Here is a 26,993-nt window from a genome sequence, read left to right on the forward strand (position 1 = left end):
GGAATCCCTTCAGTAGAAGCCCTCTTCTCTGCTTCGAATGGGATCAGCTGTGTGGTGCCAAAGTATTTGTGCAGTGTGGCTACATGTATGTGGCATGATGCCTCCATGCCACCAAACGCTCCCGCGGGGGAAGAGCACTCTGCTTGGCTTAGCGCTGGCTGCAGCAGTAGTCAGCATGGAAAGGGTTAAAATCTGCGACCTAGGAAAAGAATGGAAGTGCAGGGCATTGACCATAGGGTGAATGGCTCTTTGGGCTTTGGTGCCAAAAGATTACGCTGCCAGCGGCATAATTTCGTATTATTTTTAGTATTAATTAGTGAAATTGTGGCCTGAGAGGTAGCTGCTCCTCCTCCCTCCGTACCACTCCTTTATCCTCCTCTTCTCCATACTTTGAACACTGTCATACAGAATGAGTCAGCAAAATCATTTGCATTCTACAATCCTATTGGTTGAAAGAAATGAATCTGCAAATGACATTACACCCTGGGCATGCCAACAGACAAGGCTGCTGTCTGCAAATGTGGATGAGCAATGTTTTTGATTGACCCTGATCAATTTATTCCTCCCACTCCTCCAAGCTGGTAGGGTAGATTTTTTTGGTTGTAATTTCAGTGATGAGAAATCTGTAGAGGTTGCTGGAGATATAATATTTGGGTACGTCAGGAGAGAGTGTTTTCTGAGTTAGAGCAGTGGTTAGGATGCCCCGGGTTCCATTTTTGACTCTGCCACAAACTCACTGTGTGACCTTGGTCACTTCACCTCCCTATGCCAGAGTTTCTCCTGCTGTAAAATGGAGGTGATAATCCGTGCCAGCCATAATGCGGGGCTCAATTCATCCACAGTTGTAGAGCACATTATGATCCTCCAAGGGAAGCACTAGTGATGCCATTCTCTGCTTTAATTCCAGGGCTTTTGAATAGCACATAATGAGTCTGCCAGCATTTTCCTGGATGTAGTTGAAAAGGTGCTCAATCAGGGACTGGCAAAGCCAAGGCCTGGGAGATAAGCCAAGAGGCAGGAGGATGGCAAATGAACCCAAGGGGTTCAGTGAGCCTGAGAGCAGAATCGGGCCTTGCCACAACACAGGGATTCTCTGATCACTGCAGCCCAGGGCAGATAGAGAGAGTCAAAGAATGAGGCTCCCCATGTACAGGAAAGGCCCCACTAGAACCGTGGGAAGATGGTAGCATTTAAACATGTTTGTGAGCATCAGTAACATGACAAAAAGAACGAGGAGTCCTTGTGGCACCTTAGAGACTAACAAATTAATAAGCTTTATGCCCAAGTAAATTGGTTAGTCTCTAAGGCGCCACAAGGACTCCTCGTTCTTTTCTGCTGATACAGATTAACACGGCTACAGCTCTGAAACCAGTAACATGACAGTGCACTAAGGGCGAGTTAATGCCATCAATCTGCACACACAGAGCCATTGCTCTGATAACGGCTGAGCTGCGAATCAAGGACAGACGGTTACCTGCAGTAAAAGCCGCCGTTTTAGCAATGGCACGGAAGCTGGAATTAACCGAGGGAACAGCTGTTCTGGGGAATGCCTTCTGCGGTATGACACTGTTGTTCCTCAAGTTAGTGCCTCGCTGTTTCACTGGAACTCCACTGTGAGGATGGGGGTGGTGGTGGGAATTAACACTCAGATCTCCTGGGTCCTTCTGCCAGTGATACGCTGTGTGATCTTGAGCAAATCACTGAACGTCCCCGTTGCTGGGAAGTTGGGGAGTGGTAACACTTACCTAGGTCCACAAGGGCTTGTGAGAATGTATGAACAATTGCCAAGTGGGATAGTGAAGTAGGAAACCACGGTGATAGTGTTTCGTGTTGATGTCAGCGTGTTCCCTCCCTCGGTCAGCTCTCAGTGCAAGGATCAGCAAAACAGCGACAGAGTTAAATAACAGGAGGAGAGAGAAAACTAAAAGACCTGGATCGAGTGCATGGTTTTGAGATCAGCTCAGAAAAGGGGCGAAGGGTCATTGAGGTGAGAGGCGCAGGAGGGCTCTTCCAGAGGGGAGAAGCTGCAGAAGAAAGAGATGCATATACAGTATGTGGGAGGAGGGGGCGGGGGGGACGGGGACGACGAGAATAAGGTTTGCACTTAACCTCAACTGAGGCTGTCTCCCAAATCCTTAGTCACTCCTGTGTGGAGGTCAGGTCTCCAGGGCTAGGTCTGGGAGGGAGGGAGCATGTACTGGGATGTATAGAGTCCTGTTGCAACAATAGAATTAGCACAATGATCATCCTGTCGTAAGCTAGATTGTGAGTAGAGCAGGGGTAGGCAACCTATGGCACACGTACCGAAGGCGGCACGCGAGCTGATTTTCAGTGGCACTCACACTGCCCAGGTCCCGGGGGGCTCTGCATTTTAATTTAATTTAAATGAAGCTTCTTAAACATTTTAAAAACCTTATTTACTTTACATACAACAATTGTTTAGTTATATATTATAGACTCATAGAAAGAGACCTTCTAAAAATGTTAAAATGTATTCCTGGCACGTGAGACCTTAAATTAGAGTGAATAAATGAAGACTCGACACACCACTTTTGAAAGGTTGCCGACCCCTGGAGTAGAGGATCTGGCACAAATCTACTGCCACTGGTGCTGAATTCCAGTTTGGCCTGAAGCTGGAGAAGAGACCTGATACCACACAGAGTCTCACTCCCAGAAAGCATGTCCAGGTCGAGGTCCTTGGCCAGGTCATGTGTGTATAGAAAGGGTACAGAGGCGTCTGCTCTGTGCTTGGACCACATACTGATCAGCCTGTCTCTGGTCACGTCTAGTACCTCCCCCAGGCAGGGCAAGACTGCTCTATCCCGTCCATTCTCCAATCCATGTTAAATAGTCTCAGCAACAGGGCAGCCTCATTTTGGGAGACAAGCCAATGAGCTGATCCATCTCTCTGGTAGGGAGCATTGTCTCATATTTAGTTTAGCTTTCCCGTTCCTTAATCCCATTCCTGCTTCTCGGCAGCTCCTGTACACTCCCCAGGACAGACACCCTGCTCTCCTTCTCATACAGTGCCCGTGTCTCTAGAGCGGCCTTTCACTCTGCATGGCGCACGCATCCACAAGAACCCTCTGGAGGAAATCCAGGCTTCCTTTCGCTGTCTTTAGAGCGGGTGTTTCATTTTTAGCAAGCTCTTGATAAGCAGGTTCTACATGCAGAGGCCCTAGAGCCCCAGATCCCAATCCCAATCACAGCAGCGCCCACTCAGCCCTTCACCTTCCCATGGTAGACACGCTGGGCCAGATCTTCAGCTTGTGCAAGTCAGGGTAACGGCACAGAGGGGCGGTGTCTATTTACACCCGCTGAAGATCTGGCCCGTTTAGTTCCCTGCTGGTTACCGTGGGTGAGTCCTGCAGACAAGACCATGAAATCCAAGGTCATGCTTGGTCCGTGTGGCCATGAAAGGATCCCTGGCACATGCTGCCCCACAGCCTGTTGTGAAAAAAAATCTCTTTCCCCCAGCACGTGTTTTCTGGGTCACCCCTGCTCTTACCCCGCTGGGACTGTGTATAACTCCACAGTGCGTGAGGCACGTGGCGCTCCTGCAACCTGGCCGGCAGTATGCGCGTGTAGGATGAGAGTCGTGCTCTGCTGGGAAGAATTCCTTCTGTCGGCTCTCGCAAAGTAGCGCCTGAAAAACAGGTCCCTGCATGCGAGGAGGCAGGAGAGGAGCGATCTCTCCCCAGACAACTCGGAGCCACATCTGGATTCTCCGGGATCACTGCCTGCCCAGGAGCCTGGGTGTGCCTTCTGCTCAGCAGGGACGCCGGAGGGTCTCGGGGACTGTGAGCCCCTCCCTCACTCCCCACTGTTCTGCCCACTGCTGGGCCCCACCCTCTCCCTCAGCCAAGCTTCCCAGTGCCAGTCGGCTCCCACTGCGGCACAGGGAGGTGGCTTGTGTGCCCCCACCCTGGAGAGTGAAGTGGGGCAGAGACGTGAGGTGGCAGGCCAGGGAGCAGGCTGCCAGCTGAGAACAGGCAGGGTGAATGAGGCTGGCCCCCTGACCGGGAGCGGGGGATGGTTGTGGGGGCTGGGACTATGGGGGTGGGGAGCTCATATTAAGATGGAGGGAACTGGGCTAGAAAGGGACCAGGCCGCATGCTGAGAGCACTTGCCCAATCCCAGTTCCAGGGGACGACTTGGGGTGGAGCGGCCATCGGTGCTGCAGGGCAGCTGGGCCGTGTGGCACGGGGCGGCTCCAGCCTGGCGCAGAGGCTTGGCTGGAATGCACTGGGTGCTCCTCGGCAACAGCCAGCGTCTCCGGCAGGGCCTGCCGTGCCTGGCGGGGAAGAAGAGCTCGGACAGGATCGGCTAACCCCAGCGACAAGGCTGGCTGGGTCTCAGGCCCTGCACAAAGCTGCTGGGGACGATAGTGACGTACGCTGCTCTATAGGCAAAGCCACCGCCTTCCCCTCCCCTGCTGCCTGTCTGCTACCACTGCTCGTGGGGCTCCACCCCAAGGCGGTGCCGCTGCCCAGGCCCAAGTGTAGCCCACCAGAGTGTCCCACTCTCTAAAAATGGCTGGGAACAGCATTTAACAACTAACCCTCTAGGGCTGCAGTCTGGAGCTATGGGCAGGCTCTGATGACACACGGGCTCCCAGCAGCGCCATCTCAGAGGTGATCCAATCCGGGAGTCAGCAACACAATCTGTTGGGGTGCCCGCTACATGGTATCTCTTAACCAGGAAGTGACCCCTAGGAGGCCACCTAGAGCTCCAAGCGGGGCTGTCCCTAGGGGGATGCGGGGCCCAGGGTGGAAGTGACGAATCCAGGACCGACCCGTCACTTCCGGGTACCCAAGGGATGGCTCTGGCTCCAGCTCCGGCTCCAAGCAATAGCCAGGGGCACTCAGCGTTCAAAGCAACGCCTTAGGGCCAAGCCCTGCTCTGCATTACCCTGGAGTACCAGAGCAGGGGCTCTGATGAGGACGTTCACTCTAAAGAGGACATGCTGGGCTCCGTGTTTATTCGTCCCCTATGGCTTCTGGATCCAGTTTGTTCAGTTTTACAAATCAGTAGAAGACTCTTCTTCGTGCCAGCTCTGCAAACTGTCCCTCGGATTTGACATGTCAGCTGGCTTCTTCTAGCACCCTGCCCAGTAACCGGGACTGTCTCATCAGAACACAGCCGAGAGGCCGATGCACATTCTGGGGCGGGGTGGGAGCAGTGCAGAACAGCACAACACAACAGGGTCAGGCAGCAGATGACAGAACATACCCAAGCCGCAGTTCAGCCAGGACACTGGGACTAATAATTCTGCTCGCACAAGAAGGTGTTTATAGATCACATGCCACGTGAACTTTACTGCTAATGCTAATGCCAGCCTCTAGCACCATGCTGGGCTCAGTATCTAGTCAGAAAGAAGTGTGCCACCTCCTATGTCACTGGCACCACTTCTCTGGGGTTAGCGGTCTCCCATCCAAGCACTGAGTACTTCAGACACTGTTTAGCTTAGGAGAGCAGGGAAGGTCATTGGCTCAGGTGCTGTTGCTGCAGGTTGAGGTGGTTAGAGTTCCTCTGAGGAGTAGCCAGGCTCTGGGAGGTTCTGTTTGCTGGTGTTTGTAACGTGCCTGTTTTCTAATTCCTATGTAGGCTCGAGTGGGAGGATTGGAGTTCTCCCCAGGGATGGTCTACATCTCTCCCGACAGCCCGCTGAGCCTGCCGGCCATCGTCAGCATCGCCGTGGCTGGCGGCCTGCTCATCATCTTCATCGTGGCCGTGCTGATTGCGTACAAGCGCAAGTCCCGCGAGAGCGACCTGACCCTCAAGCGGCTGCAGATGCAGATGGACAACCTGGAGTCCAGGGTGGCACTGGAGTGCAAGGAAGGTACGATGGAGAGGCGGGGCCCCCAGGCCTGGCACAGGGCATGCGGAAAGGAAGATATTCGTTCCCTAAAGGATTGCAGTGAAAACAGCTCTAGCTAGAGGACCCCAATCCACCAAGTTTGGATCTGGCTTTGGATCACCCTTCTCCAAAGTTCTGGCCAGTTTAGATCCAAGATCCAGTTGGGTCCATTCAAAAGATAAGGTTCGGCCACTGAATCTGGATCCAGTACAGGAGCCAGTCATCCTTGGAGCTCAGGAGCGTTCAGACCCAGTCAGGCCCATCTCTGGTTCTGACACAGGTTGGCCCCATCCACCCAGGCTGGACAAACGGTGATAAGAACGGGCTTTGCTGGAGCCCTGTTAAAACTGAGTTTTCTAAATCAGGATGGGGCTCTGTCTAGATGGAGCCTTTGTCTGTCATCAGATCTTGGGCAGAGGCTGGTGGGTGAGCAAGTACAGCCTGCTCCTTCCCCACCTATCTCTCCATCTGCACATCCTCCTGCTCCCCCATCACTGGTGACACCCGCACAGGTGTTAGCCTGACCTCCTTCCAGGTAGGGTCAGGGTGGATCTGGACCATCGCTTCACTGGGGATGGGTTTCTTTGTCTCAGCTTTTGCAGAGCTTCAGACAGACATTCACGAGCTGACGAGCGACTTGGATGGCGCTGGCATCCCCTTCCTTGATTACCGCACCTACACCATGAGGGTGCTTTTCCCTGGCATTGAAGACCACCCTGTCCTGCGGGATCTGGAGGTAAGCAGGAACAATGACCATCTCCTCCCTCCGGCTGCCTGCTCAGCCCCTGTGTCCCCATTCTGTCTGTCGTGGCGCCGTGACACTGGGAGTGACACGAGCGAGGTCACTGCCTTGTGACACGGCCTAATCTGTATTGATGCAGCATCAAGACACCGCCTCAGGTCCCTGGGAGGCTGCTCTCCAACAACTGAAATAATGGTGGGTCTCCCGGATGAGCCCGGATGCCAGGCTCACAGGGGGGAGACCTGGAAAAATGGGAGCATTCCACCAGTGGTGGGATGAGTGAGGTGTCCATATTGAAGAGTGCCAGGATGTGTGTGTGTGTGACTGTCGGTCTGTCTGCCTGTCTCCACTTCATTAACTTCCTCATGGATGGGGTCCTCTTCCTGCTGGAGTGTGCTCTTGAGTTTTTCACCGAACAGACACTAGAGATGGGGCCCTCGGCAGATCCACATTCCCTTCCATGGCATTGCAGCATTCCCTGGCAAGGGCACTGCCCATGAACATGCTGGCCCCCGGGACGTCTGTGCAGCCCTCCAGGCAGGGCGCCCCCCAGGACATCTGTGCTGCTCACGGGCATGGCACCTTCTCAGGGACCTCTGCACTACCCAGGGCTCTGGTGTCTTCCAGGATGTCTGTGCTGCCCCTGGGCACAGTGCCCCTGGGATACCTGCACAGTCCAGGGGTGCGGCACACCTGGGATATCTGCGCTGCCCGTGGGCACGGCACACTCGGGATGTCTGTGCTGCCCATGGGCGTGGCAGTACTTTCAGAAAGGATTGGCAGCACCCAGAGAAGCTATTTTGTTAACATGTACAACGTGCTCTGTAACTGCCTTGCTCTTGGTGATGGGATAACAAACTAGCCCCGTTAGTGCTCCACTTCAAACGCCCCCTGGGCTTGGAGGGAGCTCAGCTTTCCTGGGCTTTTTCTGCCCAGGGAATCTGCCTATTGTGCGGCTGAGCCGGGGGCTGCGGGTTGGTGCGATGCATTAAACGTCGGTGAGAGGGAGTGTGGTGACCAGTATACTAGTCCCAAGTGAGCGTCTGTCCACATTGCAAAAACCATGTCAGCGTTCGGCACAGCAGCCAAGCGCGGCTCCAGGGAGCCCTGGACTGGGATAGCTGAGGCGTGCTGCGAGCCAAGCCTGAGGGGTGCGCTGGCAGAGCTCCCTGTCAGTCTTGGCAGGCTCTGTGCTTTGGAGAAGCCCGGGAATGGGCTAGCGGGGAATGCCTGAGGCCAGGACGGAGGTGCATTGGCAGAGCTGCATAGGGGAAGCTGGCACAGGCTCTACTCTGGACATTGGAGGAATTGGATGTAGCTGATGCTCTCACTCCTCTTCATGGGGGCTGAAATTCAGCTCACGCTAGAGAAACACGCTTGCATAGAGCGGTGACCGTTCAAGCTTCCTGGTTTGCCAGCATCTTCCCAGGAAGGCTATCAGGGAGGCCAGTTGTTCCTCGCTCCCCAGTAAGGAAAGGGAAGTAGGGAAGCAGCTCGGATGCTACTTTGTGGTAACCAGAGGCAGGTGTTGCTTTTTAATGGTGAGCGTGGGACAGCCGTGTACCCGGAGCACAGACGTACCTTGGGCCTGGTCCTGCTCTCCCCAGTTTCCCCCAAACAATGCATTTGCACACACACGGGCACACCCAAAGGTGCTTGCACGCCTAGGGCCAAATTCTGCCCTCATTTACACTAGCAAACACCAGTGGACTAGATTAGAAATTGGTCCATCGATGCACTTAGTGCATGTTCCCATATACGCACACAAGTGAGTTGTTCCCAAGTTCCTTTCAGCCAATCAAACCTTGCAGCGCTCAGAAATCAAACCATTTCTTCTGACCCCTTTGACCTCTTGCTCTGTTTCCCCATCACTCAAATCCAGGCACAGTTTTCCCACCTCGTCGGCGACAGCAGCACTTCCACTGCCCATCTGCTTTGCTAAAGAAGCCAGTGCAGGGTCTTTTCTGCTACCTGCTTTCTAGCGCCAATAAAGAGTTAAAGTGAATGAAACAAACACACACCAAGCCTTGCCAGCCCGGTGAAGGTACCAGTTGGGAAAAAGCCCCAGCACGGGGCCTATTCAGAGCAGGTTCTTATTCCCACCACCTTTTTAATTAATTAACTACTTCCAGACACAGCTGAAATAAACTTTATGCTGCTTCAAAATCGCCATGGGATTAGCCAGTATTAAACATGCAAGCAAGCGAGTTAGGGCTTATTATTTCCTCACTGGCAGGGGTGATGGGTTGTTCTTGTTTGTTCGTTTTTTTTTTGCTTACAGACAAGTTTGCAATCTGTAATCTCTGGGAAAAAACGGACCCCTCTAAAGGAGTTGACAGTGAGACAGTTAAACACAAAATCTGGAAGCGCCAAAGCCGAACCCTCAGTCCATCCATCCCGCAGCCAGGCGCCTGGCAGGACAGCTGTCCCAGGAGGGAAGGCAGCTCCTGGGACGCTGCCATTCAGGGTTCAGGTGATGTGTGGAAACGAGCCTGGGGCCTTTGTCTAGTCCCCGGGCCTGGACCGTGGCACGGGGTGTGGAATGGAAAATGCAACTCGGCCTGGCTCCATACAGGAACATGGGCCAGGACTAGACTAGCAGGGGTTAGGCAGGTCATCAGGATTCAGGTTTATCGGTTGAGCTGCGTGTAGGAGCCCAGGAATGGAATGGCATGGGGGGGCTGCAAATCAGCACGGGGGGGGGGCACTGGCGGAGCTCTGGGACGGGGGCAGGATTGGAATAGTCCCTGCGATAGGTGAGGACTGAGGCGGGTTGGCGAGCTGGAGTGGGGTTGGATTGCAAACAGCGCTTGCAAAGGGGAAGGCTCGAGGAGCTCCGTCAGTGTGAACCGGAGTAGCAGGGGCTGCTGCAGGAAAGGACATCACAGCTTATTAACTTAACGCAGGTAAATACCCCCTCCCCTTTAAACATCACGTGGAGTGGGTAGCTGGTAGAAATGAAATGAATTTGTTAACAAAATGTACGTAGGATGAAGTGAGCTCCTGTGTGAGGAATGAAGGGAGAAAGAGCGACAAGTAAAACAAAACAAAATACACTTTTACAAGTCTAAGATTTAATCTAGCAAGATACAGGCTTTGTTCCAGGTGGTTTCTCTCACCAGTCATTCTTCTTCCCAGCCATGGCTGAGTCCCTCAGTTTGGACCTTCCACAGAAGTACGAGGTGTTGGCTTCCCTTGGCTTCTTAGGTGAAAGATCTTTGCCTAAGTAGGTTTCTCACCTATATTCTGTTCCAGAGACTTCAACGCTGCCTTGGTTGAAGGATGCATCTTTCTCAGCTTGCAAGAGCTCTGCTATCTTCTGTCTGCCAAAGGTGGCGTCTGTCCTTGCTTATATCTTCCAAAGTTAAATGACTTTGTTTCAAGAGGCAGGATGATCTCATGCTGTTCTTCCCTTCCCGTGGGCTTCCCATCCCCCCTGTGTAAATGGGGCTTCCGTTGTTTCTAATTCCACCATGCTTAATGTATATAGGAGACCGGTGGAGAGCTGTGACATCCCCTCCTGTCTGGGCAGACTGTACAGCCTCATATCAATGAGTATCCGTAATTCCTTACACAGTGTTAATACAGACATTTCACGTGGCATTAATCATCGTGCGTCATTAGCTTTCAGAAAAGGCCTCACTCTAGATACTGGTACAGTACAGTAATATTGTACACAATCAGCTAATTCAGTTGCTTATCGCTTCCGGTTCAACCCCCCTGTCTTTATAGATCAGGAAACCATTGAAATTGAGTCTTCTGAAAAGTAAAACCCGGCCCAAGCTCCTCTCTCCTGCTGGATGTACACTCCATCCTGTGTCCTCCCCCACTTGTTAGTGTGCGGTTTGCCTCCACCCCACGTTAGCTTGATGGGTCTGTTCACTGGTTATATGTAAAGTGAGGTAAACACACATTCCTTTATTTAGGATAGACCTGTTTAACAGCTCCCCCTGACATAGCTGGTTCACACAGACTTCAGTTATAATGCCAGCATATATTCACAACCCGTAATACCCATCATGTACGTACCTTATGCAAGAATATTAATGATCAGTGAGTTGTTAGTTTTCAAATGATTCCTCGCCAGGCATATTTTGTACAAAGATTATTTGTGTGGAGGGTGTGAATACAGGAGTGTTTAGTGTCACGGTTGGCATGAGCCAAGTGCCGATGGGGTGGAGTGCCTGGGTAGGGCGGGTTAGTAGGAGCTGGCATGGCCTGCCTCCTCGTTACAATGGTGTACATTGTTGCAGTGGGACCTCATCAGGCCATGAAATCTGGGGAGAGTTAGTGGCTTTCACAGACGCTGACTTTTTTTTCCCCGGGAGTGCTCCACCCCCTGCTGCGCCCTGAGGCCCTGCCCTCACTCTGCCCCTTCCCCGAGCCCCCTCCCCCAGTGCCTCCTGCCAGCCACTTGATGCTCCCTGGCCACCCCTGGGCCCACCAAACAACTGATCGGCGGGCAGCCCCAGGGGCCGGAACCGCTGTGTAGGGCGACCAGACAGCAAGTGTGAAAAATCGGAACAGGGGTTGGGGGGTAATAGGAGCCTATATAAGAGAGAGACCCAAAAATCGGAACTGTCCCTATAAAATCGGAACATCTGGTCACCCTACCACTGTGGCTGGTGGGTGCTCAGCACCCCTTATTTTTTTCTGTGGGTTCTTGAGCCTCGGAGCACCCACAGAGTCGGCCCCTATGGTGGCTTGAATGTAAAGGAAGCCATTTTTCTCTTTTCCCCAGGTCCCTGGCTATCGGCAGGAGCGGGTAGAGAAGGGCTTGAAGCTCTTCGCCCAACTCATCAACAACAAGGTGTTCCTGCTGTCCTTCATCCGCACTCTGGAGTCCCAGCGCAGCTTCTCCATGCGGGACCGTGGCAACGTGGCCTCGCTCATCATGACCGTGCTGCAGAGCAAGCTGGAGTATGCCACCGATGTCCTCAAGCAGCTCCTGGCCGATCTCATTGACAAGAACTTGGAGAGCAAAAACCACCCCAAGCTGCTGCTGAGGAGGTGAGTCACCGTTCGGCTGCTGTGTGTGCACACAGCTGCCCTCTACTGGCAGCATCCTCCTCTCTTTGGTACTCTCCCCTTCCCTGAGTTTCCCTCCCAGCAGCAGCTCCCCACTCTTGGTCCTCCCCAGCCACTAAAATAATCAGTGATTAAATAGTTAATGTTGACACTGAGGTGTCACTATTGGGGTTTAAAGTTGATCGTCCAATCAGATGACCTGGGGCAGGAGCATTCCGGTCCCCCGAGTCATTGTTTCAGGCTGCTTGCAGACTCAGGCAGTCCTTCGCTTATACTCAGTGTCAGGAGTGATGGGTTGTTCTTGTGTGTTTGTTTTTTGCTTACAGACAAGTTTTCAATCTGTAATCTCTGGACAAAAAATCTAGAAGATCACATCTAGAAGGTTGTTTCTGAAGCCACAATAGCTAGAAACTGACTTTATTTTTTTAAATGAAAGCCTGATAATCTAAGTACGTCATGCAGGCCATATAAATACACCACCCATGAGCCAGACGTTTGACAACCACTAGGTTTGTGTATGTGCATCACTGCCCACTACTGCATGGCACCAGAACTGCTCAGCTGTGTGTCACAATCCCTGTTCCAACATGAGCAAATGGAGAGTCTCCTTCAGCTCCAGTGATAGGGACTGCATCTCCATTCAAGCGCTGTCTTTAGGAGCACCGGGATGCAAATTCTATCCCTGCTGTGGCTGCCGAGTCCTGATTGGCACCAATGACCAGTATAGTGGTGATTGTGAAGTCCCAGGGGGCCGTGGGTCTGTTAGGAGCTCTCAAGGAGTGTTGCCCAATCTGTTGGGTATGATCCAAGCTGGAACCACTGCACCCACAGCGTTTCTGCCTCCACCTGAAACCAGGAAGCAGAGTAGACTGAGCAAATCAAAGCGATTGAGCTGGGGCAGAAGGTTGGGCTGGCTCCTGCTGGCCAGCTCCGGAGTTGAAGGGTCTCATTTAAAACACCAATGCCTGGAAGTCCTCTCGTAATGAAAGCAGGGCACGATCGCTCCCAGCTAGTCCCCGTCAGTAACTCTGCACAATGGGATGGGTCACCTGCCTGACCCTGCTTGATTTTCCCAGGACAAGCCAGACGTTCCGGGTCTCTCTCTGCTCTCAGTGAAACTGGTGTAAATCCACAACCACCCCGCTGGCCTCAGTGGAGTTACACCAGCATCAACGGAGCAGAAATTGGCCCTCCGTAGAATTTGGCCGTGCTGTTAACAGCGGAGCGAGCGGCTCTGGCAGAGGAGCGCGCGGTGCCGTCTGCGAGGGAGGGCGCTCTGTGGCACGCGGCCCACTGAGCGGTATCAATGGAACAGAGAGCAAATGCAGCCATCTCTCAGCGTTTGAGGCTGCTGAGCAGGGAGCCAGGAGCACAAAGCGGCTTTCACTTTTATTTTGTTTTACTCTTGTAAAGTAACTACCCGCTGTCATAATTCTAGGCTTACAGCCTTGCTGGCAAAATTCCCACCAGCCATTCCTCGCGGCCCCCCCCCCCCCCCAGGCCTCTCTGGTATCTGTGCATCTCCTGCTCTCGCTTCCTCTCTTCCCCCCACTCCTCCTTCCCTCTCCTCCCTTTGTCTCTGCTTCTTTTTTCTTCCCCCATTCTCCTCCTCCACTCCGGACACTCTTTCCTTTCTGCCCAACCCCCCTTGTCTTCTCCCTCCACCTGTTCTCTCTGCCCCATCCTCCTCCTGACAAATTGCACGAGTCCCCTGGAATTTGCTCCTGCAGAAGCTGCCTCCTGAGTGCAAGACGGGAGCGCACTGGCAGAGGTCAGCGAGGTGCTTGTTCTCTTGAAATAGAGGTCCCCCGCTGGGCAGCGCCAGAACAGAACCCTCTGATCTTACAAGGGAACACGAAAGCCCCCGGGCGGCTTTCTGCCTTGGAATGCGAATGAGGTTGTTGCTAGGCCATGATGGGGGCCAGGCCGCTTCGTGCTTAACCCCTTCTGCCCCATGGAGCCTCTGCTGGCAAGCAGCAATCTCACTCATTTGCAGAGCCCGAATCCCTCCCTCCACGGGGGTTTCCCATCTGGCGCTAGCTGGTAAAATCCCATTGCAGCATCTCTGTGACAGTCCTGAGGATGCTAGATCCATACCTGGATAAAGAGGTATCAGGGTCCCCAGAGCCGGCAGGGCCAACCTGGCATTCAGTTTTCTTTATCGATGTGGAACTGGATTTGTGACATGCTGTGAGCATGAGGCTTCAGGGCTGGGCCGTATAATGCAGAATGGGCACTGCCCCGGGGTGCAGCATCAGGCCATGTGGTGCAGTGCCAGGCCACAAGCTGTGCACTGCATGACACTCGCGAAGCACCAGGCCACAGGATGCACTGGGAGCATCAGGCCATCTTTGTGCTGCAGCAGCGAGTGGTGTGAAACTCCGGGAGCAGCAGGCGTCAGGCTGTGCCATGAACACAGGTCATGTGAGCACCAGGCTGCATGACACTCCGTGACCAAGGGCCATGTGAGCACAGCCAGGGGTGAAAGTAACTTAAGGAACTTACCGGTACACTGCCCCGCCAGGGTCTGGGGGGGGAGGGGAGGCTCTACTGGAAGGGGCGGGGCCTTGGGCGGAAGGGGCGGGGCTGGGGCAGACTCCCTCAGCCAGCCCTTCAGCGCGGCCTGGGGCGATTTAAAGGGCCTGGGGCTCCCGGCCGCCGCCACTACCCCGGCTTACTTTCACCTCTGGACACAGCAACCGACCGACAGGCTAGTGGCAATCACTGAATGAAGTGGGTGGGCGAATCAGGCTGATTCGAAAGGGGGAAATCTGCATTCACAGCCAGAGGCGGCGGGAATGGAAATACAGAAAAGGCACCTGGGAGTTCCCAAACTAGACTCTGAGGCTGACAAGGGCTTGTTATCAGCTCACCGGGCTGCATAATACAGAAGGGGCTTAATTTTAAAAGGGGCATAGTCATGTCAGACAGGGCCTGGAATTTAGGGTCTGCTTTCACCACCCCCTGACTGGGCAAGAGGTATCCTTGGGAACGGAGACATTCTAATGGGAACAGTGTTAAATCTAAAACTGGCTCTTTAGGGAAGGGGGATCTTTAATGTGTGTTTGCGCAGCATTTAGTACTGTGGGGCTCTGGTCTGAATGGAGGCTGCTCCCAGAATACAAAGACGCAGGAACGAAAATACAAACCCACGCCCCTGCAATGTTTGCCATCCAGACCCCCAGCGTCTGGCTTATGCGTGAAAAGCAGGAAGCAAAACTAGCCAGAAACCAAAGGATACTGACAAGTCTTTAAGTCGGGGCAGTGAGGAACACCAAGAGCAAAGAGGCGGCATCAAGAAAGACAAGGACGTTCTGGTGGTTCAGCAAACTTGCGTTTCCTAGCAATGGAGAGAAAGGAACCGCACAGAGACCCAGAGGAGCGTCACTGACCATGCTGGAGTTATTCTGGGTTCATGCCGGTGTAACTGGTGTCTGGCGTGGAGGTTTTGACTCAGTCCCTGCCCAGGCAGAGTTCCCACTGAAGAGTCAGCGTGGGTTCTGCTTGAGTACGGACTGACTAGAAACAGAGTGAGAGCCCCAGGACTTGCCTCACAATTCTGAGGAGGCCTTTTATCGCCTGATAATCAGTGACAGGTGAATTTCCTCCACTGGTTTGGATCCACCTTAGGGATTTATTTCGCCCCCATCACCGCAGTGTCTGAGCGCTTCACAATCTTTAATGTATTTCTCCTCAAAGGCCCCAGAGGCAGGGTGGTGCTGTGAGCCCCATTGTACAGCTGGGGAAGTGAAGCACAGAGCAGCTAAGTGACTTGCCCAAAGTCTCACAGACTCTCCTTCTTCCTGATGGGTAATCAGAACCTTATGGCCAACCCAGACAGTGACTTTCCTGGAGCTACACATGGGGGGCAGTTGGCCCCTGGAGCCCTCCTGGTTGGACATTTCCAGGATATCCTTGTGTGTGTGGTTTCAGAGTAGCAGCCATGTTAGTCTGTATCAGCAAAAAGAACAGGAATCCTTGTGGCACCTTGGAGACTAACACATTTATTTGAGCATAAGCTTTTGTGGGCTACAGCCCACTTCATCAGATATCTCACACAGTATGCTGGCAGTTTCAATCCAAGCCAGAAAGTGCAGGGCATGGCGTGTGGTGGAAGAGAAGTTAATCCAGACTTTTCCAAACTTCCAAATAAAGATTTGCAGTCATTTTGGTGGGTAGGAAAAGGTTCCAGTTGCTTTTGATTTAGTCCTATCTGGTTTGCTCATCCCAGTAACCAATGCTCTGCACTTTGCTTCAGTAAGGGGACAGCAAGCTGCTGCCACCCCTGGGCTGTCCTATGCATGGCCCTGACCTGCTCAGACACCTCTTACCCTCAGCAGTAAGTTCCTTCGGTCTGATCAGCGTGACTAACCATCTCCCATTCTCTTTTTCTTCCGGGGGTGATTGTAGGACGGAGTCTGTGGCAGAGAAGATGCTCACTAATTGGTTCACCTTCCTGCTGTACAAGTTCCTCAAGGTAAGAGGAGGTGGTCCACCTGCCCATTAGACCACATCACTCATGGGTGATTTGGTGGTGAGGGTGGCCAGACTGTGCTGGGCGCTTTCCAGACACATGAGAAAGGACAGGCCCTACTGCAAGGAGGGCCAGGCTTAAGGACAGGAGTCACGCGCTAAGGATGTTACAATGCTGCGAGAAAGGGGCAGTAGGAAGGTGTGAGGACTGGGTGAGACCAAGAGGAGGTCAGGAGGAGGGAACGCTGCTCAGAGCAGCTGGCTGGCAGGTTTTTGTCGGCAGTGTACAAGAGATGGGTCCCTGAGGGGTGTTTCTGCCAGGACGGGGACCCAGTGAGCAGGTGAAGGAGCACGTTGCCGCAGAAAGCTCAGGCCGTGTTCTATCACAGCCCGTTCAGAGTGCAGCTCTCACCCCGCCAGACCCTTATCCTCACTGGTGGGACCTTCTGAGTCCAGTGGCTGGTGACGAGGCCTTACCTTATCCTGGTTTTCAAAGGCAGCAGAAGATTGTTTGTCTTGGCACCGTGCCTTAATCTGGGCCAAAGAGCAGCCACCATGGTTTGTTTGGTAACTCTCATACCAGGCTCCTCGCCAGACCTTCTTCACCCTGGGCTTAGACCCTTCCAAAGGGCAGGAGGGGAGTGTGCTGCATCCATGATAGGCTGAGCTCTAGTCCTGAGCTCAGCACAGACAGAAAGCCGTTCCTGACATCTGGTCTAGGTGGGAGGAGTTGGCGGTTCTCAGTCTGGTTCTTTGTCCATGGCATTGGCACCCTCGCCTGCAGAATTGTCAGGAACGAGAGGGCCATGGAGTATGAATTTCAGTCTCACCCCTAACAGGGGTTCCTCCCGAGTCGAACCTTGCGTGCTCTGTGGGTGGTCAAGGCGCTCAGTGTCCAAGACACCAGCACTGAATTCACTAGGGAGGAGATGGTATTGTAGCCTTGGCTCCCATGCTGAGACTGCCAGCAGAGATGCTCATTATGATTTTGCCTTCTGAGAGCCCACCGTGCCTCGCCTGGGCCACCACCTTAGAGACAAAACCCACTTGAACTTCCAGCCACTCCTGGGCAGGATGGGAACTGGCCAGCTGGAGGCGAAAGGCTCTAGCCCAGTGCCATTCCCCTGAGCCAGCCAGCTGCCCCCAAGGCACAACCTCTCCTAGCAGGAAGGTTTGGAAGGTCCCTGGATGGTAATTTCAGTAGCTCCTAGTACCAAATTCCCATTTTCAGATGAAAAGAGGGGCTCGAACGAGGTGACTCGTTAAAGCTCTGCTTTTATAAGATACATTTCTCCCCCCCCCTCAGCTTCTTGTCTTCCTGCCTCAGGCTAAACACCAGCCTGATAAGGGCACTAGACGGGCACATGGGAGCATATGCGGCAGGCAGATAAGCTAATTAAGCAGCAGACAGGTGTAGGAGCTGAGAAGGGCCACTTTGCTTCGGATTATTAACTTGTTTTCTCCAGGATTTGCACCAGAGGACAGTGATCTAGCTCATTGATTTGAGACAGACTGCTAGAGCAGAGGGGCAGAGGTGAGGTGCAGGGAAGGTGGAAGGAAGGGAGGGGAAGCGGTGCAGGGAAGGTAGAGGGGAGGGAGGGGAAGCGGTGCAGGGGAGGGAGGGGAAGCGGTGCAGGGAAGGTGGAGGGGAGGGAGGGGAAGCGGTGCAGGGAAGGTGGAGGGGAGGGAGGGGAAGCGGTGCAGGGAAGGTGGAGGGGAGGGAGGGGAAGCGGTGCAGGGAAGGTGGAGGGGAGGGAGGGGAAGCGGTGCAGGGAAGGTGGAGGGGGTGAGAGAGGGGAGGAGAGGAGAGGAGAAGAGAGGAATGGGAGGGGAGCAGAGGATGTGAAGGGGAAGGGAGGAGCGTTATGAGATTGGAAGACAACGGGGATGGATGGAAGTGCCGGGGAGAGAGGAGCAGTCGGAGGAGAGTGGGGGGATGAGTGGGGAAGGGGTGAGAGGACGGGGAATGGAATGGTAGGAGAGAAGAGGAGAGTTGTCTGGAGCAGAGAGGGTGGGGATTAGAGTGACCCTGGGCCAAGTGCCAGCAGTGCAGTACCAAAGCCCGGCAGGAGACGGTTCCCCCTTTAGGGCTGGGCTTGTGCTGGGAAGCTGGCAGGTAGGAACTGATGATCTGCGGCATTGGACTTCACCCGGTTTCCCTCCCTCGTGTCTCCATGCAGGAATGCGCTGGCGAGCCGCTGTTCTCCCTCTTCTGCGCCATCAAACAGCAGATGGAAAAGGGCCCCATTGACTCCATCACCGGGGAAGCCCGCTATTCGCTGAGCGAGGACAAGCTCATCCGGCAGCAGATTGACTACAAGACACTGGTGAGTGCTCAGAGCAGCGGAGCCTGCAGGCGCCCCTGGGATCTGCTGGGGAAAGTGTCTTCCCTACCCTCCACCTCGACTGCTCTGACCTCTGACCACAGCCCTCCACCCGTAGGTGCAGGGCTGCTTTTCTCCCATCTGCCCTGCCTGCCTGCTCCTCCCTGCCTGTCCTCAGCTGAGCCCCCGAGTCCTTCTCCCTCTAGCTCTCGCCCGGGACCTTCCTGCCCCTGCAGCCTTCGGCTGACCCTCCTTCTGAGCAACCCACCCCCGACTTCTGTGGTGCTTCTGTCGGAGGATCTCACAGTGCTCCACCCCAGGAGGCTGGCATTTCACTGATGCTGAAACTGCGGTTAATAGGGAGCACTGGGGGCCGGGGCGCAGGAGACCTAGGGATGGGGCAAACCAGCTGCGGCAGGTGGTTGACGTGGGAGCTGCAGCTGTCCCCAGCAGCTGTGCAGTGGGAGAAACTATGTGATGTCAGGGCTGGGGAAGTGAAGAGGGCAGGCGTGGGGATGGGTGAGGACAGGTGGGGAGCTGCAGGCTTCCCCAGGGAGATCAGCTGTATGTGAGCAAAGAATTTCAGCAGACTGAGGCTGTCAAACTATTGAACGGAAGCTGGGGTGACCTGCTCTTTGACATCCCTTGCCAGCGGCAGGTCATTTCTCTGATGTAGAGACAGGCTGAGATCAGCGACACCTTTGATCTTTGACCAGCTCTCAATGTAGTGCCTAAGTGGTGCATAGGAATTAAAGGGTTAAGGACAGGAGAATCGGCTGGAGCAAAGCAAATAAGAACATCCTGGAATATGGAACCTAAAATTCAAGCCAGCCCTGAACAGAAGCCTTGTTGAGGTTGGGAAAAATTCTGGTAACTTTTCCAAAGATCATTGGTCATTATCATCTCCAGAACGTCCAGGAATATCCAGTAGTTGCTCTAAGTTGCCGTACTGTGATTTCTGAGATACCACAGTTATTTCGCAGGAATTGCCACAATGGATCAGACCCAAGTTCCATCTAGCCCAGTATACTGTCTCTGACATTGGCCCGTACAAGCTGCTTCGGAGGAATGTACCAAAAACCCTACAGAAGGTAGTTATGGATTTACCTACCCCAAGGGAGAGTTTCTTCCTGACCCCTGAGAGGGATTGGGTTATGGCCTGAAGCATGAGGGTTTATATCCCTTACTGCAGTTGATTTCCTATTCTGAGTGTAATACTGCAGTAGCTTCACAGTCCTGTTAACTGCGGCCAGGTGTTGGCTTTAACAGTGACTATTGTATATCGGCTCCTAACTAGGATAAACAGGATGAAATGGAGTGGGGAATACTGAGGCTGCATAGCAAGTATAACTTACTGACCGGAGGACCTATTCACCCGTGGAACAGTCTCCCAAGGAACGTGGGACAAGCCACATTGCTTTAGGCTGGAGAAAGCAGAGAGAATGACCCTGCATTGGCCAGTGTTGAGATAGACTGGATGAGCTAGCAGGTCTTGTCCATCCCTAGCTTCTACAAAAGCCATCCTGTGGTAGAGCCGGTTCACACAGCATCTCAGTATTGCGACCCCTTCCTCCCAGGAGCATCCTTCTCATCCAATCTTAAAGGTATTCCACATGAAAAGTCACTTCCCATTTACTCTGCTGAGGCGGTTAGCACCAACGTTTGCATTGCAGAAACTCAGTGTAAAGATCTAACATAGCGTCTCAAAAGGAAAGCCAGACTTTTCCCTCCCAGCAAACTACAGAACTCCCCCTCATCAGTCTAAAATTCATAGCCTGTAAGGCCTCATCCAACCTGACTGCCTACACAACACAGGCCAGGGAAATTCTGAGCCACAATTCCTGCATCACGCCCATGACATGAGTCAGAGCATCTCTTTTTTCCAGTCTTGATGTAAAGACTTCAAGTGATGGAGAATGTCCCTAGGTAAGTTGTTTCAATGGCTAATTACACTCTGTTAAAAAAATTGTGCCTATTTGTAGCCTGAATTTGTCTAGCTTCAGCTTCCACCCCTTGGATCTTGTTCTGCCTTTTTCTGTTAGACTAAAGAGCTGTCAACTATCAAAAACCTCTTCCCTGTGTAGGTACTTGCAGACCAGGACTAAGATCCCCCCTTGACCTTCTCTTGGATAAACTAAGTAGACTCAACTTCTTATGTCTCTCCACTAGAAAGCAGGTTTTCCAGTTTTCCAGACCTCAAATTGTTCTCGTAGCTCTTTTCTGAACCTTTTCCAATTGGTCTTCACCCTTTTTGAAGCGTGGGAACCAAAACCAGGACTCCAATAATGTTGTCTCTAGTGCTGTATACAAAGTTAATACCACCTCCCTACTTCCACTTGATATTTCCCTGTGTGTGCATCCCAAGTGAAGTGGGAATGCAAGGGGAACCCCACCCCAGATTCCTCAAGCTACCCTTTGATGTTCAGAGAAAAGGGGCTGGGGGAAAGAGAGGGCGAGGGAATAGGAAAGAGAGAGAGAGTAATTGCTTTGCTAATGAGGTGAGGGGTGTGAGATAAGGGGAAGGATGTTTTGTGGTCCAGCACTTGGACAGGGACTCAGGAGAGCACAGGGTCAGGACCCAACTCCACGTGTGGCCATGGCCCAGCCCCTTAATCTGTCTGTGCCTCCATTGCACGTGTATAAAATAATAATTCTTCCGTTTCCCTGGACTTTGTCTGTCTTGCCTGTTTAGATTGTAAGCTGTTAGGGCACGGACTGTCTCAGTACGTGCTCGTCCACACCTAGCGTCATGGGGTCCAGATCTCACTTGGAGAAACACGGCAAGGGAGAGAAAAATATAGACCCAAATTGACAGAGCAATCCTTTTCACCAAGGAAATCCCTCCAGTCCTTTAAGGCTGGTGGATATAAAGCAGCCAGTGAGACGCGGTAGTAATTATGCATCAGCCTGAACAAAGCTCTCTTCCATTCACTTGTGTGTTGTTTGATGTTAATCAGCTTTCCCTCTTACATCTCAAGAGCAGGCAAATATATCCCGATAGGAATCTTAGCCGATTTACAGAGATCTGCTCCGGCGATGGAGATTAAAAAGAAGCAGAATACGAATGAGGCTTTCCCTCCTTTTGGTCTCTCTATTGTTTCAACTGGGTTGTTTTTTCCCCATAAATAGATGTTGTTTTGGAGTTGTTTTAAAAAATGAAACAAAGGAAGAACTGCTTTAGATTTCTGTTAGCGTGATAGAAATGCCATTGAAGCAAATCCCGATCCCTCCCCTCTCTAAGTCAGCTGGTCCCCGCTGAAGAGTTTTGCACTACATCTGGATAGCAATCACGGGGTTTGACGTGTGCCAGGGTGTGGCTACACGATCTTAATCCACCCAACACGCCCAGGGTCCCTGGTACATGACTCTTGGAAATGGCTGTTTGTAGCAATTGGCCATGAGGTGCCAGTCTAGGGTTTGGGAAGGAGGAGGTTTTTTATATACAATGTTTTATTATTCATATATTTATTTAAATGATTACTGAAAACAGAATCAGGAGAAGTGAAGCAACTTAGGGAGACGCGGTAGTAATTATGCATCAGCCTGAACAAAGCTCTCTTCCATTCACTTGTGTGTTGTTTGGTGTTAATCAGTTTTCCCTCTTACATCTCAAGAGCAGGCAAATATATCCCGATAGGAATCAGTATTGCCATCAGGAATTTCTGAACCTCACGCATGTGCCTCGCTGGCTCGACTACACCGCTTGGGGCTGGTTCCGCTCCAAACCCGGCTGCCCATCCCTGGCAGCAAACTCCTGCCGGTCTATCTAGAAAGTGATGTCACGGAGTCCTAGAGTTCAAGGCCAGAAGGACCCACCAGATCATGTAGTTTAACCTCTTGTGTATGACAGGCCACCAACACCACCCCCAACAACCGAAATGAGACCAAAGTATTACAGCCCACAGGAGACTAAACTATGATGTGCCACAGGCAGAGAATAAGAGGGACCAAGGTGCACCAGGTGCCTGAGGTCTCTGCAATGACAGGGAAGTGATTAAGTGAGAAACACCCGGATAATCCCAGCAAGTGACCTGCACCCCCATGCTGTAGAGCAGGGGTCTCAAATTCAGATGACCCCGAGGGCCGCATGAGGACTAGTGCATTGGCCAGAGGGCCGCATCACTGACACCCGCCCCCGCTGCCTCTGGCCCTGCCCCCACTCCACTCCTTCCAATTAGGCCGCGCCCCTACCCCACCTCTTCCAACCGCTTCCCTGCCCCATTCCAATCCCTTCCCTGAAGTCCCCACCTCAACGCTGCCCCCAGGGGGTGCAGAAAGGGTGCAGGGTGCAGCGGGGGCTGAGGGCAGGGAGTTGGTGTGTGGGGTACAAGGGGGTGCGGCAGGGGGTCGGGGTGCAGGGTGCAGCAGGTGGCTCAGGGCAGGGAGTGCAGGAGTGGTGTGGGATTCGGCAGGGCCAGGGGACTCAGGGCAGGGAGTTGGGGATGCAGGAGGGGTGCGGGATGTGGCAGGGGGCTTAGGACAGGGAGTTGGGGTGTGGGATGTGGCGGGGGGCTCAGGGCAGGGAGTTGGGTGTGCAGGAGGGGTTCAGGGTGTAAGCTCCAGCCTGGTGCCGCTTACCTAGAGCGGCTCCGGGGTGGCAGCGGTGCTCACTGGGGCCAGGGCAGGCTCCCTGCCTGCCTTGGCCCCCAGCTCCACGCTGCTCGTTCCAGGAAGCAACTAGAACCGTGTCCCTACAGCCCCTGGGGGAGGGAGAGGGGCTCAGGGTTCCCTGCTTGTGCTGCTCTTGCCGCTCCTCCAGGTACCTCCCACGAAGCTCCCACTGGCCGTGGTTCCCTGTTCCCGGCCAATGGGAGCTGCAGGGGGCGATGCCTGGAAGAAGGCAATGCCGGAGCCCTCTGCCTCCTTCCCCCTCCCCCTCCGGTGCGAAGGGACGTGCTGCCGGCTGCTTCAGAGAGCAGCGCGGGGCTCGCAGTGTCAGGAGGCAATCCCACGAGTAGGCGAGGGGGGAGCGCAGGGAACTTGGCGGGCCACACACAAGCCCTGTGGGCCGCATGTTCAAGACCCCTGCTGTAGAGGAAGGCAATGTCTAGGCATTGTGTAATGTTCTGTCTACTGGTGTGAGTACCCCCTGGAGGCAGCAGGTACATAAGGAATCATCAGTCAGGGAGAGATGAAGGGAGAACAGATTTTTACTGGTCAGATGCTCGTTCGAAAAAAAGTTGCATCACAGTCGACAATGAGCATTTCTCCAAACTCTGATTCCTATACAGTCAGATAAATAGACCTGCGAGTGCTGGCTCTAATAGCACCACCTGGTGTTATGTGCCTTAATCACATGGGAGTGAACCTCTGCCTGGTCTACAAGCCTTTTGTAAAGCTCACCTAGATTGTTCCGTATCTTAGAGCTGTTAAGGTCCCAGTCTGCAAGGTGCTGAGTGCTCATTGCCTTCACTGGGAGTTGCGGGCGCTCAGCGGCTCTGTGCAGAGTTAGGGTTACCACATGTCTGGATTTTCCTGGACATATCCGGCTTTTTGGTCCTCAAATCCCCATCCGGGAGGAAATTCCAAAAAGCCGGACATGTCGGGGAAAATAGGGAGGGGTCGTGGGGCTTGGGTCTGGAGCCGGAACCACTGGGGCCGGCGCTGCTCGGCCCGGGCCAGGGCCGGGCCGGAGCCGCTCGGCCAGAACCGGGGCCCGAGCCGAGCTGGGCCGGAGCCGCTGGGACCAGGGCTGGGGGTGCTTGGCTGCTGGCCGGCGCTGCTCAGCCGGGGCCGGTGCCAGTGCCCCGGGGCCCAAGCTGAGCTGGAGTCGCTAGGGCTGGGGCCGGGGCAGGCTGGAGCCGCTCGGCCGGGGCTGGCGCTCTCGGACGGAACCAGGGCCGGCGCCCCAGGGCCCGAGCCGAGCCAGGCCAGGCCCGAGATGCCGGGGCCAGAGCCTCTTGGCCGGGGCCGGCCGCCGGAGGGAGCCGCTTGGCCGGCGGGGCCGGCCAGGGCCACACCTCCTCGCGCCCCCGCCCCAGCCCCAGCCCCAGCCTACCTGCTGCCTGCCTGTTTCAGGCTTCCCGCGAACATTTGATTCGCAGGAAGCAGGGGAGGGGGAGGAGCAGGGGGAGGAGCATTCAGGGGAGGGGGCGGAGTTGGGGCAGGGACTTTGGGGAAGGGGCAGAGTTGGGGCGGGGCAGGGGAGGGGTGGTGTTGGGGCGGGGAAGGGGCGGAGTTGGGGCGGGGCCGGGGCCAGGGCCACGGGGAGTGTCCTCTTTATGTTTTATTAAAATATAATAACCCTAGCAGAGCAAGACACAAGATGTGAAGCCCCTCACCCTGCAACCACCTCCCTGCCTTCCTCTGCTGGGAATGAACGATGACCCATCTCCTGTCTCGCCACAAATAACACAAATTGACACAAATAAGGCAGAGGAGCAAAGGCCCCAAAGTCCCTTTGAAGCTGTCGAGAGAATTTTATAATTAGTGTGGGTGGCAGGGTGTCCGATAAATGTCGAGCGCGTGTCCGTCTCTGAGCGGCGTGCGCACGCTGTGTGGTCCCTGCACACTGCGACGGCTCTAGTACTAATAGCCTAATCAGTTAACAGCAGTTGACACCATACCCTGTTGGGAGAAAAATGCTCCAAGCAGCCCTGGGTTAAGGCCCATCGGAGGGAAAGACGCCACTAATGAGCCATGAAAGGGCTCTCCTGTGTCTCTCCTCTTCAGGGATTACCTCCTGGATTGATTTCTGCCAAGCACTGCCACTGAATGCCTCCTTCCAGCCCCCGCCCTGCCATCCCTAACCCAAGGCTAAGAGCAGGAGAGGAAGAGTTAGCGCTCTCCCACTGCTGTCCTCAAGCCTCTGGGTGCAGTTGTCTCCATGTCACAGCACAGATGTGTCCAGGTGTGACTGCAGCGTTAACATCCCCAAGCTGTGATTATTATTTACCTAGAAGCCCCGAGAGCAGGGTGCTGTATAGACACCCTGTATGGGATCAGCGTGTGCCTGAAGAGCTTCCGATGCAAGCAGATAGGGGACGGGAAGGGAAACAGAGGCACAAAGAGATGGTATGCCCAAGGTCACCCAGCAGCTCACTGGCAGAGCTGGGGTTAGAACCCAGGTCTCCAGACTCCTGGTCCTGTGCTCAGTCCATTAGACTATGCTGCCTCCGTGATTGGTGCCCACCTTGCTGCCGCTCAGCAGAGTCTTCACCTGTCACAGTGTGGGATTACATACCCGCAAAGCCCTCCCGCAGCTCTTCCAGTGACGTCACAGGAGAGGCCTGGGTAATGCAGGACAGGTGACAAGGGGGAGCAGAAATGTCTTGTCTCAGGAGCTGTCTGGTGGTTCTCTGCAGGGCTCGGGGACAGGTTGTGAATGGCTGGGTGCTGGGTGCTCATGCATTGGTGTGAGTATCAAAGTCTCCGTGAAGCGCACAGCCCATACAAGACTAGCCAGCTGGAAAGCACAACCAAGCAGTGCAAGCCACCGGGAACCTCCCCCTCCCTGCTCTAAGGAATGTGTGTGTGCCTTTCACTGGACTCACTGTCCTGGGGTCCGCGTCACCCACAGGCTGCAATGGAAAGTTCCCAGGCACAAGCTGCAGCAAGCTCTGCCCTTCCATGGGCACTGGAGCTGCCCCATGCAACCCAATACATGGGTGGAGCCAGTCCTTGAAGGGGTGGAACCAGGCTAGGCAGGGGATGCTCATCTACTGGTCAGCTTCCACCAGAGGGGTCCTGTGGCAACCCCGCTGGAGTTTAAAGCTGCCCTCCCCAGACAGAATCCCTCCAGGAGTACATGGGATTCGGTTTGCTGAGTGGGAATGAATCTGGCCATTTGTATACTGGTGGATCAGGGGGATCCTGGAGAAACCCCCGTTGGATCCCACAGCCTACATGAAAGGGGCAAAGGGGATGTCCACCAGCCCAGGGCGTTATGGATAGGGCTCCGCTAAATTCATGGTCCATTTTGGTCAATTTCGTGGTCATACATTTTAAAAGTCATAAATTTCATGATTTCAGATATTTAAATCTGAAATGTCACAGTTTTGTAAAAAAACAGATTTCACGGGGGAAGACCAGATTTCTCGGTCTGTGACGTGTTTTTCATGGCCGTGAATTTGGTTATGGGGGATGCTCAGAGACTCATTAGGGGCATCTCCAGCTTTCCCACTAGGTAGTGGACGGTTCACCCCACAGTTGCAATGCATGGAGGAAGTTCATTGTCTAGAGTTAGCTCCGAGCCTAGGGCTTGTCTCTCTGAGTTTCAGGGCCTTGAAAAGGGATTGTTTTGGGCAAGTAATAAATGTGTTACATAAAAAACCTGACTAAAGAGGCCTGACCTCCACTGAGATGCACACCAGGGGATGGTATTTAAATTGCACTGCCTGGGGGGAGGAGTGTAGAACTGCACTGAAAACTGGACACTGACTGAGAAACAAGTGAGAGGCAGGGAGAGCTCAGATTTGTACAGCTGGGGGGCTGCGAGAATCCAGCTATCTGCAGTGCAGTATAATGGGAAAGAGACGGGAACTGAGGCTACACAGCCCCAAGCCCAGAGAAATTATGGTTCTGGTCTTTGCAAGTACAAGGAGGTGACAGGTGTCATGGTTCTGCG

The 26,993-nt window shown here is 53.8% G+C and overlaps 1 protein-coding gene across 1 annotated transcript in view; it reads left to right on the forward strand.

Moving 5' to 3' along the window:
• The window catches only part of PLXNA4 (plexin A4), a 632,199-nt gene that overhangs the window by 554,615 nt on the left and 50,591 nt on the right, over window positions 1-26,993 (forward strand). Inside the window, exons 20-24 of the mRNA XM_054015834.1 lie at window positions 5,608-5,842; window positions 6,454-6,596; window positions 11,344-11,612; window positions 16,041-16,107; window positions 18,284-18,430. Of these exons, the coding sequence (XP_053871809.1) occupies window positions 5,608-5,842; window positions 6,454-6,596; window positions 11,344-11,612; window positions 16,041-16,107; window positions 18,284-18,430 (861 nt within the window). The remainder of the gene's footprint in view (window positions 1-5,607; window positions 5,843-6,453; window positions 6,597-11,343; window positions 11,613-16,040; window positions 16,108-18,283; window positions 18,431-26,993) is intronic.

The sequence above is a fragment of the Malaclemys terrapin genome, chromosome 1 (assembly GCF_027887155.1).
Source record: "Malaclemys terrapin pileata isolate rMalTer1 chromosome 1, rMalTer1.hap1, whole genome shotgun sequence".
Lineage (NCBI taxonomy): Eukaryota > Metazoa > Chordata > Testudines > Emydidae > Malaclemys > Malaclemys terrapin.